At 30.8% G+C, this 20843-nt stretch overlaps 1 protein-coding gene across 1 annotated transcript; it reads left to right on the top strand.

Moving 5' to 3' along the window:
* The first annotated feature begins 362 nt into the window (after positions 1-362).
* LOC100569868 (zinc finger MYM-type protein 1-like) lies at positions 363-2625 on the top strand. Its single transcript, XM_029485070.1, has 3 exons — positions 363-443; positions 1194-1275; positions 1367-2625. Exons 1-3 carry the CDS (start codon positions 363-365, stop codon positions 2599-2601), a joined length of 1398 nt encoding a protein of 465 aa, XP_029340930.1. The 3' UTR covers positions 2602-2625.
* Positions 2626-20843: the final 18218 nt, after the last annotated feature.

Below are 20843 nucleotides of genomic sequence, written 5' to 3'. Positions count from 1 at the left end.
CCCCCCCCCCCCCCCGAAATTTCGGAAAATTTTAAATTATTATTTATGAAATAATATAAAATACATAGGCACTATACGGCAGTACGGCATAGTATTACGTTGTTTCCATAACCAAGCAATATCACAGAGACACAAAACGTGTGTAACATCATGCCTGTCAGTATCGATATTATCATATTCACATTGTTATCATTCTTGAATAACGACTATCGCGAGAGCAACTTTACTATCATCGTGTAATCATAACTTAAGTACCTATAACACTTGTTTTTGTAACACCTTATCTTGTTGGCTTTTTATTTATTTAAGGTTTTACTATTTAATAAATTAATTCAATTAATTGTTGGCGCACGGTTTTAATAATGAGTGATAAAAAACCAAAACGTGCACAAGGTAACTTGGATAGCTTCTTCAGCAAAAAATCTAAAAATGAGTTTAAATCTGTAAGTACCTACTCTAAGAATTCAAATTATCTCATTCACAAATCACATTATGTCTATAATAAAACTCAAATTTAAACAGTTAATTTAATTTTTAAATTTAGCTAAGGTAAATTAAATATTGGTCTGCGAAGGATTGAGATTTGAAACAAAAATTTATTTTCATAATCCATTAAAAATTGTATTATAAAACATTAAAACTTATAAAATTATAAATAGTTTTTACTGGGTAAGTATTAAAAACAAAAATGATTCTTACATTTAACTAATCTAAAGCTTTTGCTTTTGCTTTAATCTGCAATGCTGCATGTTATATTAAGTTATAAACTATTCTGTAGAACTGTTAAATTTTTTAAATTAAATATTTTATTGCAAATCTTATTTTAACAAATCTAAATACATTATTACATTAAACTACTATTCTAGTAGCCAGTTGGTATCTACTCAAATAATAATTTATATTATGTAAAATTAATGTTAATACTGAAAAAAAATATTCAAATAAGAAGTTTTTAAGTATATAATAATTATTTTTTTATTTTTTATTACACTATTGCTTTATCATTAACCACAATTTAAGATAGTACTTTCTTATTTCTAAAAATAATATAATATTTTTTTCTAACTAAATGCAGCTATTTTTAATATTTTATGCCACAAAATACAAATAAAGTTTAATTTTATTTTTATTTTGGTGTGCTTATGCTATTTCAATAATATGCTGCAATGCTGAATTTTGCATAATTTTATTAGATTAACCACAATAGTGAAATAAGCAATACTGCAGCATTATCTGAAGCAACTGAACCTATTTCTTCTGCACTAGATTCTCCAAGTAATTTAAGCTTATTAGTTCTTTAAATATACTAAAAATTATAGTTACAATTCAACATAAAATAATTAATGGTATTTTATATTACTATTAGGTACAAGTAACATATCACCACAGAAAGATTTATCAAAACCGATAAATTCCAAATATGATATTGGTCTTTATGTAAATTATGTTGGTTCATTACCAAATGAAGAAAAGGTTTCAATTTTAAATAATGTATGGACACCTGATCCTAATTTTATTTTTCCTACTCAAAGTTATGCTAAATTTAAAAGACAATTTCAAATCAAATGGCTTAATACATTTAAATGGTTAGCATATTCTAAATGTAAAGAAGGAGCCTTTTGTAAGTACTGTGTTCTTTTTCTCAACCAAAATCAAGTTGGGAAAGGTTCTCATGAATCTTTAGGTGGATTAGTTACTAAACCTTATACAAATCTAAAAAAAGCTTTGGAAACATTTAGATGCCACGCTAGTTTTAGTTATCACCGCACTGCTGTATTGAATGCCGATAATATTATTGCAATTTTAAGCAATAAACAAGATAATGTTTTGGTTCAGTTAAATAATCAACTTAAAGAGGATATTTTACAAAATCGTAATATGCTCAAGCCTATCATTCAGACTATACGATTGTGCGGTAGACAACAATTTGGTTTAAGGGGGCATCAAGATTCTGGTCGTATATCAATGAAAGAACCAATTCAAAATGATGGGAATTTTCGTTGTCTTTTGAGACATCGTGCTCAACATGGAAATAATACGCTAAAAAAATATTTAGAAACTTGTAGTTCCAATGCCATGTATACAAGTCCACTTATCCAAAATGAAATTATCAACATTTTTGGAGAACTTATTCAATCAGACATAATTAAAAAAATATCAAAATCAAATTATTTTTCTGTTCTTGCCGACGAAACAACGGATATTGCACAAATAGAACAATTTTCAATTTGTATACGGTATTTTGAAGAAGAGTTGGTGATTCTTCGAGAAGATTTTCTTACTTTTGTACCAGTTCATGATGTAACTGGTCATGGTTTGGCAACCGTTTTACTAAATACATTGAAAGAACTTGGTTTGGACTTGGATAAATTACGTGGACAAGGTTACGATGGGGCTGCTACTATGTCAGGTAACTTTCGTGGTGTTCAGGCAATAGTGAAAAATAGTTACCCGAAAGCTTTATACACTCATTGTGTTTCTCATTCCCTGAATCTTTGCTTATCTGATGCTGCCAAAACACAAGCTATTCGTAATTCATTTAGTATTATTTCTGATTGTTGTGCTTTTTTCCATTCCTCAGCAAAGAGAACGACAATTTAAAAAAATAAAATTATAGAGATCCTACCTAACGCTCAGTCGTTCAAATTAAAGTCTTTATGCGAAACTCGGTGGGTTTTACGCCACGAGGCTGTAATGCTGTTTAAGGAATTTTTAGAACCTATTGTCGCTGCGCTTGAACAAATAGAATGTGATTCTTCAAACAGAACAACTAGTTTATTAAATAGCATCTGTAATTTTAAATTTTTAGTTTCTGTCTGCGTATCATCTAAATTGTTAAGTTATACTTATCATTTATCAGAATACTTGCAAACTAAAAATATTGATTTAGTAAATGCCCTTGATAGAGTGAATCAGGTAAAAATCCAACTTCAAATATTAAGAGATAATGCAACTGATGAATTTAATGAGCTTTATGAAGAAGTCAATCGCTTAGGAGGTTTAATAAATGTGGAAGAAAGTATGCCACGAATTTGTATTACTCAAAGAAACCGCCAAAATGTTCCTTTTCAAAATACTAAAGAATTTTATAAGAGAACCGTTTTTATACCTCACTTAGATGATATACTTTTATCATTGAATGAACGTTTTTTATCACATCACTTCAAAATACTAAAGAATTTTATAAGAGAACCGTTTTTATACCTCACTTAGATGATATACTTTTATCATTGAATGAACGTTTTTTATCACATCATGAAATAATAAATTCTCTGCAATACGTTTTACCAAATATGATTGTAGATAAGCCATATTCAAATCTTAAAACGGCAGTAACATTTTATCAAAATGATTTAAAAAGTTATAATGACATTATAGAAGCTGAATATCAATTATGGCAGTCGAAATGGAACTTAGTTGAATCTCGGCCATCGACGGCTATCGAAGCACTTCATCAATGTGATCAACTAATGTACCCAAATATGTATGAGCTTCTTAAGATACTATCAATACTTCCTGTTTCAACAGCAACTGCAGAGAGAAGTTTTTCAACATTAAGGAGGTTGAAAAATTATCTTAGAAACACAACATCTGAATCACGGCTTGTAGGACTTGCTCTATTATCAATTCATAGAGATGTAGATATTACTGATGATATGGTACTAGATAAGTTTTCGAACAGTGGAAAAGCTAGACGACTAAAATTAACAATATGATTAAAATAATAATTTATTGTTTTAAAATTTTAAATATAGTTTTTTTAATCACTTATTTTGCAGTTATTATTATTTTTTTGTAACTGATCCGCCCCCCCCCCCAAAAAAAAAAAATTCCTAGATACGCCACTGTACAAAAATGTTAATTAAGAATTAAATTTGAACCAGATTTGTAAATGGTGACTGAAAAAGGTATGAATAGTACCACATTGAACATTGAAGTTCGAAAAAACGTTATCTATAGTTGTACTACTTTGTGTAGTGCTAGTGTTTATTAACGGAAACATGTTTAGGGATGAAAAAAATGTGGAAATTCCATTTTGGGGATTCATTCTAAAATCGAAATAAACAAAGTTTTGTACGGTTTTTTATAAGTATCGAAGTGTATTTAAATAAAATGAAGTCATGTAATATCCTACGCATTTACGCATACACAAGGACAAGGTGTTTTACTTATTATTACTTATTATTACTTATTATTAGGGCTCGGATGTTTATGCACTTAAAATAACTGTAATATGTATGCATTTATGCACTAAAAAATTACTAAATATGCAATCAAAATATGCACTTAAAATCATAAAATATGCGTTTTTAGCTAAAAAAAACAACAAAATATGCACAAAAATTTTTATTATAAATTATAAATTACTTATTATATGATTATTATATACTTATGATAATTATTTTTATTTATTTATTTTTACATTACATAGCATTTTTATTAAATTATTAGTTTATTAGTTTATTACATTACTAGCGTTACACTGTGATACAATGGTTTTTTTAATTTGTTCAAATTTGTAGCTGCGTCTGTTATCCGAAAGTAAATTTTTATAACGTGAAAAACTTCGTTCTACATCTACTGATGTTATTGGAGCATACTTGAAAAATGCAAGATCCTCAACCTTCAAATCTTCTTCTATTCCTTCCATACTATTTACTTCACCGGAGTGTATTTTGGAAATTTGTACCAAAGTTTTAAATCCAACATTTTTGTCAATTATGTTCTGAAATTTGTCGTAAATTTCTTTTCCTACTTTTCCATTAGCCATTTTTAAGGTTTCTCTGGTGTTATTTACAACTTCAATTGATTCAAACAAAGTCATTCCAGATGATTCTAATTTAGTTATGTTGACTGGTAAACATCTAAAGTTGGACTGAATGTATGTTAAGTTTGGGCCTAAATTAGGTTCAGCCAAAATGCTAATACTTTTTTCGATTGAAACTGCGTCATCCGGGTTTAATTTTGAAAATACCTTTTGTATACTTGTAAAATTGTCAGAGTAGTAAAATGCCGCCTCTAACCACGTTCCCCAACGGGTTATTATAGGAGCCGGAGGAAGAGAAATACCAGAGGCTTCTGTTTTAAAAATCTCTAAACGTGATGGAGCTTTCAAAAAAACTTTTTTTATATTTGAAATAAGTCCGTCTACATCATTGAACTTTCCACGAATTGTTTCCGCTACTCTATGATGTGCATGTGCAAGACAGGTGACATGCACCATTTTTGAATAAAGTGCCTTTAGCGAATTGGCAGCTTTGACCATATATGGGGCGGCATCAGTGACAAATAAAAGAACATCATCGTGACGAATGCCTTCAGGCCATAAAAGAAACATTGCTTGATCAAAAAGTTTACTTATTGTAGAGTAATTTGCTTTATCTAACTCTTCAGAGGTCAATAAAAACAATTTACCCGGTGTATTTCTATCAAGACTACCAATTATCACATTTGCGACATAGCGGCCATCACAATCTGTTGTTTCGTCTATAGAAACAAATATTTTTTTGCCAATGACATTATCCCTAATATTTTTTATTGTTTCTTCATAGCAATCGGTTAAATAGTTTTTGCGTAAAGTTGACTCGTCAGGTATTTCTTTAGTTGTATATTTTGTTAAAAAATTACGAAATATTGTATTATTTACTTTGTGGAAAGGAATATTGGCTCCTAGAAACGCTCTGCACATATCCATATAAAATGTTGATTTTTTACCGACCACATTGGAAATAAGTTGTTGTGACTGAGTTTGTTTCTGTCGATCAGCTGTACGAATGTGTTTAGCCGTCTTTATATGTTGTTCGACGGTAAAACGAAGTTCAGATCCGACTTTAGTTTCACACACCTTACAATATAAAACCAAGCCATCCGTAGAAAAAACATCATTTCCGAATTCGTTTACAAAACTTTTAAGACGAATAGAACAAGATGACTTAGATTTCGGCATTTTTAACTAAAAGTATAAAGCTAACCGCGGAAAAATATAATACTCGTTACGACGTAGGTACACGAAAACACGGCGATTAAAGTCGTACTAATACGTCGTTCGATCGTTGCTACATACCTAGGTACTCATGTAGTAGGTACTCATGGGCCATGGCATGTAATTATGTTATCAAATGAAATAATAAATATTCCGGAAAAACACAATATAAAAATATACATTACAACTTGTAATTTAAAAGTAATAAACTGATAGACGTGATAGACTGTTGATGTAATTAATTTTATAATTGCGTTAAACAGATCGTTTAATTTTTAAATAATAGAAAAATGTATTGAAATAAGCATTTTTATTTTTAAAATTCCAAAATATGCAATTAAAATACAAAACCATTAAATATGCAAAAATATGCAAAGTAAAAATAGTATTATTTGATTCAGTAGAACATGAATTAAATTTATATCTAGGTTAGCATTAAATTGGACAAATAGAAAAAAATATGCAATTTCATAAACATCCGAGCCCTACTTATTATTTACTTATTATTATAGGTATAGGCTGGCTAAATAGAATTCCTTGGATACGATTTCACGGCTGTATTTTTTCAATAAACATCAAATATCGTTTACAGAGAAGCTCTAACCAAATAAATTTAATGATATATCTTGATTCAATATAATTTAATTGGTGTTTTAATTTAATATAATATATACGGGATTGAGATGGGGACGGGAACGGGAATGCATTCCCATGGGACGTGATCAAGTCTGGTGACGGGGAGGTATACACAATTTTTTTACACACGGGCGAATTATAAAATGTTTTAACAGATGAATAAGAATTTGAAAATATTATCATATTTACTGAATTATTATTAATGTTTTTATACTTTAACCCGGAAACGACGCGTAATTCAGCTAGTTATATAATATAACAAGCTGATTGAAAAATGTTGTCTCCTCTCAATACATAGAGGTAAGTTGCGGCCATTGCGGTAACTACAATTATATTTATAATCTCAATCTAAATGTTGGTTTTGATTCACTTGCGAGTAGTTGCGAGTTTCAAAGTATAAGGTATAAATTGTTGTATATTTGCGTTAACTTAGAAATTTGTTTTATTTCCACAGCTTAATGGCAATTAGACTTAAGTATTTAATATAAGTTTCAACTTGATATGTCTACTCGTTCATGAGGAAAAGGATAATAAGTTTAAAATTATTTGAAAAAAAAAATATGTGATCTAACTAAAAATTTAAGGTTTTCGGAATTTTTCTGTTATATGTGCGATAAAATATTGCTTCATGCCGAATTTCGAGATTCTAAATCGACTTGAAGTACCCTATAGGTTTTGATTCCCTCGCAAGTAGTCGCAAGTTTGAAAATATGCTGCTTAAATTGTTGTTATTCTTTCGATTGCGTTGACATAAAAGTTTGATTTTGTTACAGTTTAAAGGTATTATAGACTTAAGTATTTAATATGAATTTTAATTTGATACCTCAACGCGTTCATGAGATAAGGAGTAGTAACTTTGAAATTTTCAAAATTGTCAAAAATATTTTATTTTTATATGATGAAACTAAAAATTTACGGTTTTCGTAATTTTTCCTATATCTGTACTATAAGACGTGACTTCGTACGAAATTTCAAGATTCTAAGTTTACGGGAAGTACCCTGTAGGTTTTGATTCCCGTGCGAGTTTCGAAAATTTGCGGAAATTTGCGGCCTAAATGGCTGTATCTTTTGATTGCGTTGGCTTAGAAGGTTGATTTTTCTACAGCTTTCAGGGACAGTAGACCTGAGTATCATATAGAAATTTCAGTTTGATACCTCCACGTGTTCCTGAGAAAGACGGACGGACGGACGGACAACAAAGTGATCCTATAAGGGTTCCGTTTTTTCTTTTGAGGTACGGAACCCTAAAAATCAATCTGTTTGAGTTTGAAATGTTAAATAATTTACAGGATGAAAAAATAGGAAGTAAAATATATATATTAAACAATTTATTTTGGAAAATAAATAGGTAGGTGGTACTTGTTTAATATGTACATTTTAACTTTTTAATTAGGTTAGTATGTAACTGTTTTTCAATTACATTTTTGTTTAAGTTGTTCATTCTTATAAATGTCCTGGTTCGTACAAGACAATTAACAACTTCACGAGTTATATTCAGGTAATTAATTTCTGGTAATACTATGTCTGTTAAAGTTTTCATAACCCAAGGTGTTTTAACCAAATCATCACCATGGAAATTTATGAAAGCTTTTTCTAAATTTTTTACAGCTTTCATTATTTTTTGAGAAGGAATCTTCAGGTTGCCTTTTATCCAACCAGCATCGTTTTCACCTGTTTCGTCAATTAAAACTGGATATTTATGACACAACCTAGAAGCAACATATCCAGCGAACTACTGAGCACATTCTTCCTCCAATTGTCCAAATGGCTCATAATTTTCAACCTTCATGATTCAAAAAAGAAGAGTACAATTTATAAGTAAGCAGTTTACAACATGTAAATTATTTTTATTAATATAATATATTATATACACTTCAAATTACTTTAAAAGATCTAAACTTTGCTGTGGAACTGTTGTGGACGCCATACCAAATTCTGTTTCAAGATTTGCTAACTCAATATCGTGATATTCTGTAAAATCTTGGGATGGCAATAACTTTGACTTTTGGATTATCTTACTAGTCAAGCAAATTGTCTCATCTAAAATGTTTAGTACAAGTTTAACTTTTGTATTTGTATTCTCGGTAAAAATAAAATTGGAATTTTTACCTAAAATACTCCATCGTAAACTGAAATGAAATGAGTAGTACTGAATGGTAAAGATATTTGAATTGTTTAATATCTAATTTAATAACAATTTAAATTATCTCATAATTCATAAATGTAGTAGGTAATTCATAATTTCAAGTATTTACCAATATTTGAAATCTACGACTGTCATCTTATTGACATCTTATAAAAATATACACATTTTTTAAACCGTCTTGGTTGACCTTCCTGGTTAAAATAAATGAACATTTTAACATTTTTCATGTTTGAGTTCATCCAGTAAACCTTTGACGGATTTGTTGCTTATCAATATACCTAATACATATTTTATTTTATTTTTAATTTTACTGTTCTCTAAACAAGTAATAAATAATAATGCTGAAATAAAATCAACCTACCTCTTTGGAATGGAAGTAGGGATTTTTTCCCGTGAACCCTCATATTAAATATAAATTCACTCATTTTATCAATTAATTTATTCTGATTTATTTCATCAAGACCATAACTTGCTACCCCATTATCAAATTTGTGTTGGGTGTTGAATAGGTCAAACCAATCATTAAACAATGAAATAGCTTCAGAGGCCTGTTTTTATAAATTATTACATTGTTTTTATTTTTAAATATTTTTTATTAGCTTACTAAATTCTTAAGTGGATGTCAGCACAGTGTTTATCATATTAATTTCACTCTCATTTGAGAAATTAATAATATGATTAAAATCACTATAGTGAACATAAAATGTTCTGTATTATGCGCATGAGTCAGAGAGAGAAAACAAATAGTGTGCTAACATCCTCTTAAGATTAAATGTTAAGAAATTAAATCAAAGGTTTGTTGCATAATGATTTAAATAAACAGTACTTACATCCTTTAAGTTGTTGATTTTTATATAATTATTTTCTTCGCAATGTAATAGAGCTTAAGCAACAGTATTGGAAAAAAGTTGAACAGCTAATCTAACATTCATTCAGCCTGTTCCCTCGAATGAAATATGGTGTTGTGTCAATTTATGTGCCATTATAAAATCCACATTATTTAAATCCACCAATTCTTGAAACATGTTTTTTTCTATATATTCTCCATTGGTAAGAATAAAACCTCTAAAAGTTTGGTAAATATATTGGAATTATGAATTTAATTTTAATATAGTAGAAGCTAAATCTACTTACTGATCAAGTAAATGATTTCTTGCTAACTTAATTAAATGTGGTACGTCTGCAAATACATAAATATTTTTGTTTGTAGTAGGATGTGGGAATGAAGTGTTGGTGATTGTTATATTTAGACTTTGCCATAAGCCCATATTTGCAGATCCCATGTCATTGACTATGGAAAGTACGATAAACCCAATTTTATGTAGCTCTTCAATTATTGAGTTTAGAATGTCTCTGCTCATAATATGTGTATAAAAATTATAGTAGATCACTTGTTTCCAATTACTTAATAAACCGATTCACAAAATAAATTATGTATATTTATTTATTTATTTATTGAATAAACGGGCGTGAGCCCAGGTTAAAACAATTAGGTGTACAATACAATCATACAATAACATAACATGAATAATATAACAAAGTATAAAATATAAAATTAAACTAAACAATGAGTACAAAACTATTAAAAGAACAACGGATCCTCGTTGGCTAATTTCATTATTTTCGTAATAGGTTCATTTTTTAGATAGTTTCTAGTGCAGAAGGGTATTAAGAAAGAATGATTATTGCGGGTGGAGCTAACAGGAACTCTAAAGTTAATGAGAGAAAGAAGGGATGGGGAATCGACTAAGCCTGTTAGGAGTTTGTCAAGTAAAGAGAGATTATTGGAGCGACGACGGTCAGCTAGGGAGAATAAGTTAAGCAAACTGAGAAGAGGAGTGTAATCTTGAGGGGTACAGTTTACGTTAAGAGAATGTTTCATGTAACATGAAAATTTTCGCTGAACCCGTTCTAGTTGAAGATAAGCATCAGTTGATTGGGGATCCCATACAACTGAGCCGTATTCTACGATTGAACGTACAAGTGCACAATATATTGCTTTGAGGGAAGCGGAGAGCTTAAAGTCACTAGATATTCTTTTGATGAATCCCAACACTTAAAGGGCTTTGCATGTAACTCTGTACCTAATTATTATACATTCACTCATTCTTGCTCATCCCGCGATGGCTCATCCTTGTACATCGACGGCTGCACATACGTATACGATTTACCCCTCCACTCCGCTCATTCCTATACCTAATTTGTATACATTCGCTCATTCTTGCTCATTCCACGATGGCTCATCCTTGTACACCGACGGCTGCACATACGTATACGATTTACCCCTCCACTCAGCTCTTCCCTAGACCCCCTGGCTCATTCTTGCACACACAATTCTGCTGATTCCTACATACTTCACACGTATACGACATACCCCGCCACTCCGCTCATCCCTATACCCCCGTGCTCTTTCTTGTACACCGAAGACTGCTGATTACGCCATATATTATTTATGTATGCGGCACACTCCCCGCCACCCCGCTCTACCTACCTATTGGCTGTCAACATTGCCGTCGCGCGTTATCATATCTACGTTATTAGTTATCATTTATCACATTTACGTAATAATCTAAGGTATTTTGTTTTTCACTTTAAATTATTTGTAAAATATTTACACATTATATAGACGTATGTTTGTAAATGTCATCAGCGTTAACAGACCTGTAGCTGCATGCATTACCCCCCCCCCCCCAGATACGCCTGTATCCCTGTGTATCCCCCACCAATTAATATTTAATATGCTCTTTAGACATACTACACCGACATAAATCAGTCGCTCTACATCGTTCCGAGTGTCTATTCCTTACGTGTGCTCGTCTCGTATTGAGTGTTTAAATCATAATTATTTTTCAGTGTTTAAAATAAATATAGCCGGTCCAATCGAAAATATGGTAAAGCTTTACAAGAAATCTTTTAAATATACTCCACCACCACCACCAGCGAATCTCATCGATTGCAGTAATTTAACTATTGATTTCACGGCTCGGAAGTTTTTAAACATTAGACTAGACCCTACCGATGAATTCAATACCAAGATTCATATTATAACAAACTCGTGGTATGTAAATATTCCTCCCAATTTTCTAGATCGTATATTTAGACTTATGGGCAACATTCTATCGTTCATACTCGATCAGCCAGAAAAATATAAACGAAATTTATTTTTGGAGACAGACTCAATTTGTTAACTAGTATGGTATATCAATCGGAGAACACACTCGTCATAGAATCAAAAATTCAAGACGGATGCCGCGATTTGTTAAATCGTGCAGACCTTTTGGTATTACAAGATTTAGAGTTTAAAAATAAACGTGCCGTTACAAGACTATTCACCTGAAATAATGAGAAACCGTGTGAGAAAAATTGACAGTAATTATATCTCAATACACGCTATCGATGAGGACGATTACATTTTCACAAATCAAATAAAATTATACGCAACTGATTCCATCATTCAAAAATGGACGGAAAAAGTCAAAAAAGATGAGGTACTAGCATTTTTTTTTTATACATAGTCTATATTATGTTATGTTAATAAACTATTTTTTTACAGGGATACAATGACGACTGACGAGTGTTCTATGGCATTTTCCCCACCATATATCCATAAGTAATAAACATTTTAAATCTAACATACAAAAACATATTTTAATTTTGATTATTTCCAGGGAAATCTGACATCAATTTCGCCCTTGTCTTCACCCACGCAAGAGAGCTACTTCGTAAACAACCAGGAAGGCTTTTCGGAAAATGATGGACCTTTCAGACCACAATATAATTAATTTTTTTTTATACTAGTATTTTTTTTGTGTAAAACACAAACAAGCGTGATATTTAAAAACATGTTTTTTTATTTATTAATAATAAGGTTACAATATATATAGCATAAGGTTATAATATTTATAAAAGTAAAAAAAAAAATATAAACATTTTTACAATTATTCTAACTTCGCCACTAAACGGACTATAAGTTATAATCTGGTCATGTAATATTAAGCAATACGCTGTAGTTTTTACTGGGATAGCTGTATCCGTTTCAAATTCAATACGCAGGTCGACGACTTTACATTGTCGTTTTGAGACGACAAATCGACAACGATGATTGGTGAATAGTTTTGAAAAATATGTTTTGATATTAATGGTTCGCTGTACTCTCTCTCATAATACGATTTTTGAAAGTCTGTATAGGCCTTATACAGTATACTAGTTATATTATTTTTAAAATCATCACGAAAGTCTTCATAGGGATACACTTCAGAATTTAAGTGCACCTTAAGATTTTTTAGTTGACAGTGATCGAAACGTCCAGCGTCTACTTCAATATTTTTTTTCGGTCTGTTTGAAATCCAAACAACACAAACCTCGGTTTTTCCAGCAAGTTGCTGGACCTTACCGTCCACGAATGTGAAGTATTTCTAGGAAGCACCGGATACTCACATAAGTCCCAGGTTCTGAACGCACACGATAGTTAAAAAATAGCTAACCTTGAAAATCATAAAGTCCAAGATTCTCGATGGTGTCTAGAACTTCCAAACATTCGTCATCATTCACGTTACTCCAAAATTCGTCGATCATGTTATCGCGTTCTGCTGATAAGCGATAATTTTGTACGATAAGATCGACAATGTCTAGAACCTCCCAGCATTCCTTATCATTCACGTTACTCTAAAAATCGTCCATCGTGTTATCTCGTTCTGCTGATAAGCCGACATTTTGTTTATATCGCACAGTTGATACACAATCATACGAGTGGATGATGTACCAGGCTGTAATTATGGTACAATAACGTGTGGCGCAATCTGTACTATACCTGGTAAAAAATTAGGGTATAATAAATATCTAAAGTAGAAACAAAAATACATGCCATGAACATTTTTCAAATGTTTTTTGAGGTTCGTCTTGTAACTGAATGTATTGGCGCACTTAATACATGGGAAACGCTTGGCGTTGTGATTTTTTTCGTGTCTAAGCAAATTACGTCTCACCGTGAATTCCGAAGTACATTGCTTACATTTAAACATTTTAAAATACGTTTTTCAGTAAAATAAAATTAATTCGTCATTTAATAATTACGTGCGTAGTATTGACACAGAGCGATCGAGAAAGATGTAGGTTAATATACTATAACGATATATCACCGACTAAAGAGACTAATGAATAGCCACTATTCATTCAAAAAATGCCGCCGCCGCCTCCGATCCCCGCCATGTGACAAAATACAGAGTCGTCGGTTTATTGTATATACCTGGTGTGATAATATTCACATGGTATAGTGATCAAACCGCCTGTTTGAAAAAAAAAAACTATGAAATAGAGTTTAAAACGTATAAAGAGAGAGATTGTATAGTTACCTTTTCTAGATGAGATATACTAATTGCATGCAGTGAAATTTATTTAGAGACTAGATATAAAATTAAATAATATCTTAAATAATAATACTAAATTTGGAGAGTCCAATCTTCATACCCGAAACTCCAATTTTCACAAAAACTGGTCCCGAAAGTGAGCTCTCGTAGATCTACTAAACTATTTAAACTTAAATTACCTAATTCTACATCTAAATTGTAAGCTAAATTATTATTAAAACTATCAATACGTGTATTATTATTATTTACATTTTCACAAGCTAAATCAAAATATTCTAAATTCTTAAATGTAAGATTAAAACTAGGTGATAATTTTATTATAAATATCTTATAAATTAAAAGCCCCCAATAATTAGCCCCTACATCGGTATTCCTTAATTATAAATCTCTTATGTCATAATTTATACTATTTCTAATTTTTAAAAATACACCCTCCCAATATTCTCTAATTAACCTTTGTGGCCATATCACACTTCCGTATAACAAATTATTATTCCAGATTCGGTGACCACGGTCGCATTCTAATTCATATGTGTGTTGAAATAATTTACGGAAAAAATATTCAAAGTCACAACGAGAATATTTAACCAACTCTAATCTAATAAAATATAAATTAGAACCTAAAACTAAGCCAAACTTATCCCGGACAAAAGTTTCCCACTCGAATCTCCGGGATAGATGGTACTTTTGATGGAACATTTTTTTTCCCTGCATGCCTGGCAATTAATTTCAAATTTTGAATGATTGTTTAATGACACCTCGCAATGAGGTGTCATTAAACTTTTAAGAGAGGTATGAAAATACCTCTCAATTGCTTCTAAGACTATAAAAATAAATAAATAAAAAAAAAATTCTTAAAGATAGTAATAATAATAATATAAATATTAAAAATAATGATACTTACTCGAAACGGCGTCCGTAGTAAAATGTTTTGCAAAAATATAAATGTCGTTCTTAACCAAAGATTGAAATACGACTAATTCTAGTTCGTTAGATATGTTTTTGATGAGAAAAATTATTGCCATACAAAAGTAATAATACAATAAGAGATTCTTTATGTTAACACCCTCATATAACAGACATAGATAAGTATAAAGTAGAAATATTTTTATTTCTATGAGATACATTGTCTGAAAAGTGACGAAATCAATCAAATTTTTAAATTGTTACTATATATTTATGCTGAGGAAGATCACAAATCTCTTATCGGCAAACTCGTGACATGTAATATAAGTAGCGCAGGGAGATGATTATGCTTGGATCCATGGGTTGAACGATATATAGTCGGCTAGATAAAGGTTGAGAATAAAATAGATGGAATTCATATATACATAAATCTGAATATTATAAATATGTTTAGATATAGTATAAAAAAAAGTAAACGTATGAGGAAAAAAAAGCGCGGTGAATAGTTATAAGGATACGTTTATTAGTATATACATAAACATCGTAAATAAATCTACAATTCACTTATCTTATTAAATATTGGAACAGCTAATAATTCTATTACTCTTACATCAGGCCTTAAGGCTATAAATTTATACAAAACCATTAATTTTTGTCAACTCGCTCATACCTGTCCATACCTGTAAGCGACGTCCACAGGTATCACATTTTTTTTAATTGTCTTATCATATCTAGCATATAGGGAGATTGAAAACATAAATACTGACAGTATTGTTTTTTATCAGAACTTAACATAATTTTATTTGGATTCATAAAATTGTAAATTGTCTGACAACGGTTATTAATCCTATTACAAAAATATTTTGTGGTATGAACCGACCACACGTTATGCTCAGTGACGTATTTGGTTTCTAAATATAATGATATAATCACGCTTGAATCATTATCAACTGATTCTGCGACATATAATATATACGAGAGCTCGCTAAATGTATAACAAAAATAATTAGCTCTAATTATAGGTAATATGTCTGTTGCATGAGCTATCACTACAGCTATTGCAAGGGGGTTAAATCTCAGCTTTCTAAAAATCTTACGCCCCGAAACAGTATAATTATTATGACAATTGGTGGTCTCATCCCATAGTAACTTTTGTTGTGCAAAGTTAGTTGAACGCATCCATTGTTAACTGTAATGATTTGTATGGCGATATAAACTCTTTTTCTACCTACTGAGAATTTAGACAGGCTTCAACTTGACATAATAAGGTTCCATATTCTTCAAATCTAAGGGTGGCTGATTCAAATTAATCTAACTAAATGTTTTTTGGCTGCCTTCACCGACGCTTCCCAAAGGCCTCCAAAATTTGGGACCGATGGTGGGATGAACTTCCAATCGATGCCCCATTTTGCTGCAGTTGAAAACACTGAAGTATGTTTCAAATACTTCAAATTCTTCTCTTCTCAGAAAAGTATTTGAAATTCTTTTAGCATTGTTAAAAGAGTTGGTAGCATTGTCAGAATGTATCTGACTACACATACCACGACGCGCAACAAAACGCCGTAATGCGGCAATGAAAGCCACTGTTGATAGATCACTGACTAACTCCAAATGAATAACCTTTGTCGAGAAATACGCATTTTTGTGAAGTCTTGTGAACACTGGTTTTTAAGAAAACTGGTCCACAGAACTCTACTCCACTTATGGTAAAGGCACGACCGTCTCGCCAGAACCGCCCATTCAAAAATTTCAATTTTTTTTTACAGGGAATTAGCACGTAATTAGTATGAATTTGCACGACTATCGCCAAAATTTGCATGACAACATTTACACCTGTATGACAAAAAATGATGTGCGGTGCTGGAGAGACGTCTCGCCAGCACCGCCCAACATCTAAAATTATTAATAATAACAGACTTGATATGTTAAAATGTAGCACGTAATTAGCATGAATTTGCACGACAGACCCCGAAATTCGCACGTGTCTGGTTCGCGAGCAAAACCCGTTTGACTATTTCGCGCGTCTCGCCAGCACCGCCCAAAATAGAAATTTTGCGAAAATCGAAAAACTGTTTTCGCCAATATTTAGCACGTGATTAGCATCAATTTGCACGACTGACTCCGAAATTCGCACGTGTCTGGTTCGCGAGCAAAACCCGTTCGACTATTTCGCTCGTCTCGCCTAACCACGTAAGTCTTAAAATTGTTAAGACGAAATTCAGTACACGATTAGCATATTATGAATTATCGGGTGAATGTAAGTTCCTACGGGAGCCCTAGTGGGTAAAAAAAATACAAATTTAAGCTCTTACAATATTAAAAGGTACATAATATAAGTTCCCACATGGTAAATAGCAGGTAGGTACGTATGTTAGTTCTTATACCTACACGGCGGAAAAATTATATATATAAATTCATACACAGTAAAAACTATATTAATTTATATATCAAATGTTCTCTAACTGATTAATATGTCCTAAAAAAAAAAAAAAAAAATAATCACATATAATACACATTCATAATTAGATAAATATAATAATATGTTTATAAAATCTAACATGATCAACTTTTTTTTACAGTGTATGAATTAGGAACTTACACATCTCATTTTTATTGACTTAAAAATAAATATTATAAAATAAAATACTAATATTGAAAATTAATAATAGATTAAGTTTAAAAAACAATAGAAATCTATAATTTATTTTGTAATAGTATATTATATAAATTAGCTAACCATTTTTAACTATTAAATGTTTGTGAAAATATTATTAAAAATTGTATGACATTTTTATGACACTACTGATGTTACCTATATCAAGGTGCCCGCAATAATACAATTTAATAAAATTCTGAACAAAAATGTTTGTCTTATTTACAATATACATTATACATAATTTATTACGAAATAAATAATTATAGTATGGTATCGAGACGTTCCTGATTGATTGCAAGACGTACTTGCCATTGGTTTATATTAAAAAAGAAGAATCTATTATCCTAGTAACGAGCTGCACCAAGTTTATATTTTTAAATAAAAGATTTTTGAAATGTAATTTCTGGTTAGAAATTTTGAAATAATGTTACCTGTTTGATGTTTTCATTAATTTAACTTTAACTTTACTCAGACGCATCCACGTAAATTCAAAATCAACTTATAATATTTCTTTATAGTCACAATTAAATTAGTTTTCGGTTTCTCGGGCGACTGAAGCCGATTGCATCATAAATATTATATATCCAAGGGTATGGGTACTTATTGTATAAATAAGTACATGTATGAAGTATTTTCCTTCCCAGCTCATTACACTGCTGCAGTATTATTTAGTATTTATTAGAATTTCACACAGAGTTTTTCAAACGTTTAATAGAAATTTCTGACAGTCTTATTGAATTTTTTTTTTTTTAATTGGATATATTTGGAGGCTGGAATAATTTTTAATAGATAATAATATACTTTCAAGTTATTTTAAAGTAGTACCTATAAAATTTAAATTTATTAAGTAAAAATATTTTCTTTGTACATTTAGTGGTAAGTTAATAGTACATTTTTTATACTGTGTAAATGAGAAGCTCACACAATACTTCTGTATTTTGACTGACTGCTTTTGATTTTTTGTTGGTGTCATCAAATAGTTCCCAATTGTTAGGTCCTCTTTTACAGTACGCTACATAGTGTCCTACAGATGTGCGCAATCTACTTAGCCCTTTCCGATAGTCACATACACCTCGCAATTCATATGTCGTGTTATTATGTGTTAGAACTTGTGGTATATCCTTAAGAGGTATTTTTAGTTGTGGAGCAGCTTCTGATGATTGGTCTTGATAGAAAGTAATGTCTCCTGTAATTAAAAAATACGATAACATAAATAATTGTATATAATGGTTGTAGGTTATATTTTTGTTAATATATTTACTGTAAGTACCTTCCCATTTAAGAATTTCTATGAATAAATGTTTTGTAGATGCTTCGGTTCTAATAGTTTTATCACCACTACATGGGTGGGTTTGATATTGATTTATATGTCCACAAGTCAAATAATCTATCGATAATCTTTCTAATAAAAAATTTTGTAAACCATCTAGACTATTTTCTGTGTGAAATGTTACGTATGTCACTGGTTTTTGGTTTTCCGTTGAGTAGTCACATTTAGGGTTTCAACATAACGTATAATCAAATGCCGTAGGTATATCTAAAAATAGCTTTTTTATGACAAATTCTGTTGTTGCATGGCATGAAACCAATGTTATGTCATAGTCAATTTTTGTTTTTTCTGGTTCGAGATAACTTAACATTATTTGAGCTCTTTCTTTGTATGTTGTAGGGTTGATTCCTTTTTTGACAATCGACGATACAAAAGAAAGAAATTCATTTGTGTTATCCAAGCAATTTATTTCTTCCGTATATCGCTTACTTGTACAATAAGCCACCATGAATATTGAAGCCAGTGTATCAAAGGCACAAGTATTACTAATTGCCACTTTACCATAATCTTTTAAATTCCGAGTTTTTAGATCAGTAACTTTTGAACCATTTTTTAAATTGGGTAGTGATGTCATGCTGCGTGAATTATTTAAGTCTATATGACGCAAATGTGAGTTTGAGTTTAAGTACGAATTTGTTATTCGTTGTCTTTTGGATTTTCTATCCCATCCTTCTTTAGCAGTGTTCTCTTCACAGTTATTACTATTTACCGTTATAGATTTCTTTATCGGGATTTCGTTTTCAATGTCCATTATAATATCATTAATATTATTTTCGTCAATTCGAATAAAGTCATCTTCGTGCAATTCATTAGTCTGATTAATCGGTATTACTTCTTGAAAGTTGTCACTTGTATGTGTGTAATTTGAAGACCGCAAAAGAGAATTTCCACGAAGAGATATTATGTGTCTTTCTAAAAACAAATCAATATTTGTAGGAAGGTCCATGTCTTTAAAAGTTACAATTTTTAGTTTTTTAAAACTTGATTCTACCCCTGCAGAACTCGCTGTTAATTTTCCATATTTAAAAATTGGTATCATGAAGCCTGACCATAAGGGTAAAAAATGCATACATTTAATTATTAATGGCACTAATTTTGGCAAATACATAACATTAATGCCATTACCTTCTTCAATATATTCTTTGCTCTTTTCAAATATTTCTTCAGCCCAACTCTGAAATGAATTTTTGTCATTATCAAGATCAATATTTTTTGTTTCATCTTCTTCAATAAAATCACGAATCTCTTCCTCAGAATCAACAGTTGAAAACACTTCATTGTACCATTCTTCATAATTGACAAAACCAGTTGATGTTATTTAAATTATTTTTTTTTTATGATACTCACATGGAGTGTCTCTTCCTGTTTCTGCATTAATTCCATCAGATTCATTAGTTAACACGACAAATAGGGATAATACAATTGAATAAATTTCAGATATGGATTGGTTTTTAATTATTACTCCTATGCTGCGTAGAATTACTTCTTTAACTCTACCTTGAGTATTTTTTAATGGAACCCATTTACTCACTAATTTTATAAAGTGAGCAACATCTGTTCGTATAAAACAATTGAGCAACCAAATTGGATCCGGCGATAGCTTACCTAATGCTAACTTAGCACAAACTCTGATATACTGTTTTAGTGAAGAATACTGGGTAAAACATTTCACACATGCTGACAACAGGGCCATAGATTGGTCACAAACAGTTTCTCTAGGTGAAGGAACATTAAAATTTAACCAGTTTGCTAGCCAGTTATAGATAGCCAGAGTTGTATGCCGCTCACTTATCATGTTTGAAACCGTAAAGCTGTGTAGT

The sequence above is a fragment of the Acyrthosiphon pisum genome, chromosome X (assembly GCF_005508785.2).
Source record: "Acyrthosiphon pisum isolate AL4f chromosome X, pea_aphid_22Mar2018_4r6ur, whole genome shotgun sequence".
Classification (NCBI taxonomy): Eukaryota; Metazoa; Arthropoda; class Insecta; order Hemiptera; family Aphididae; genus Acyrthosiphon; species Acyrthosiphon pisum.
This window is presented reverse-complemented; position numbering and strand designations above follow the sequence as displayed.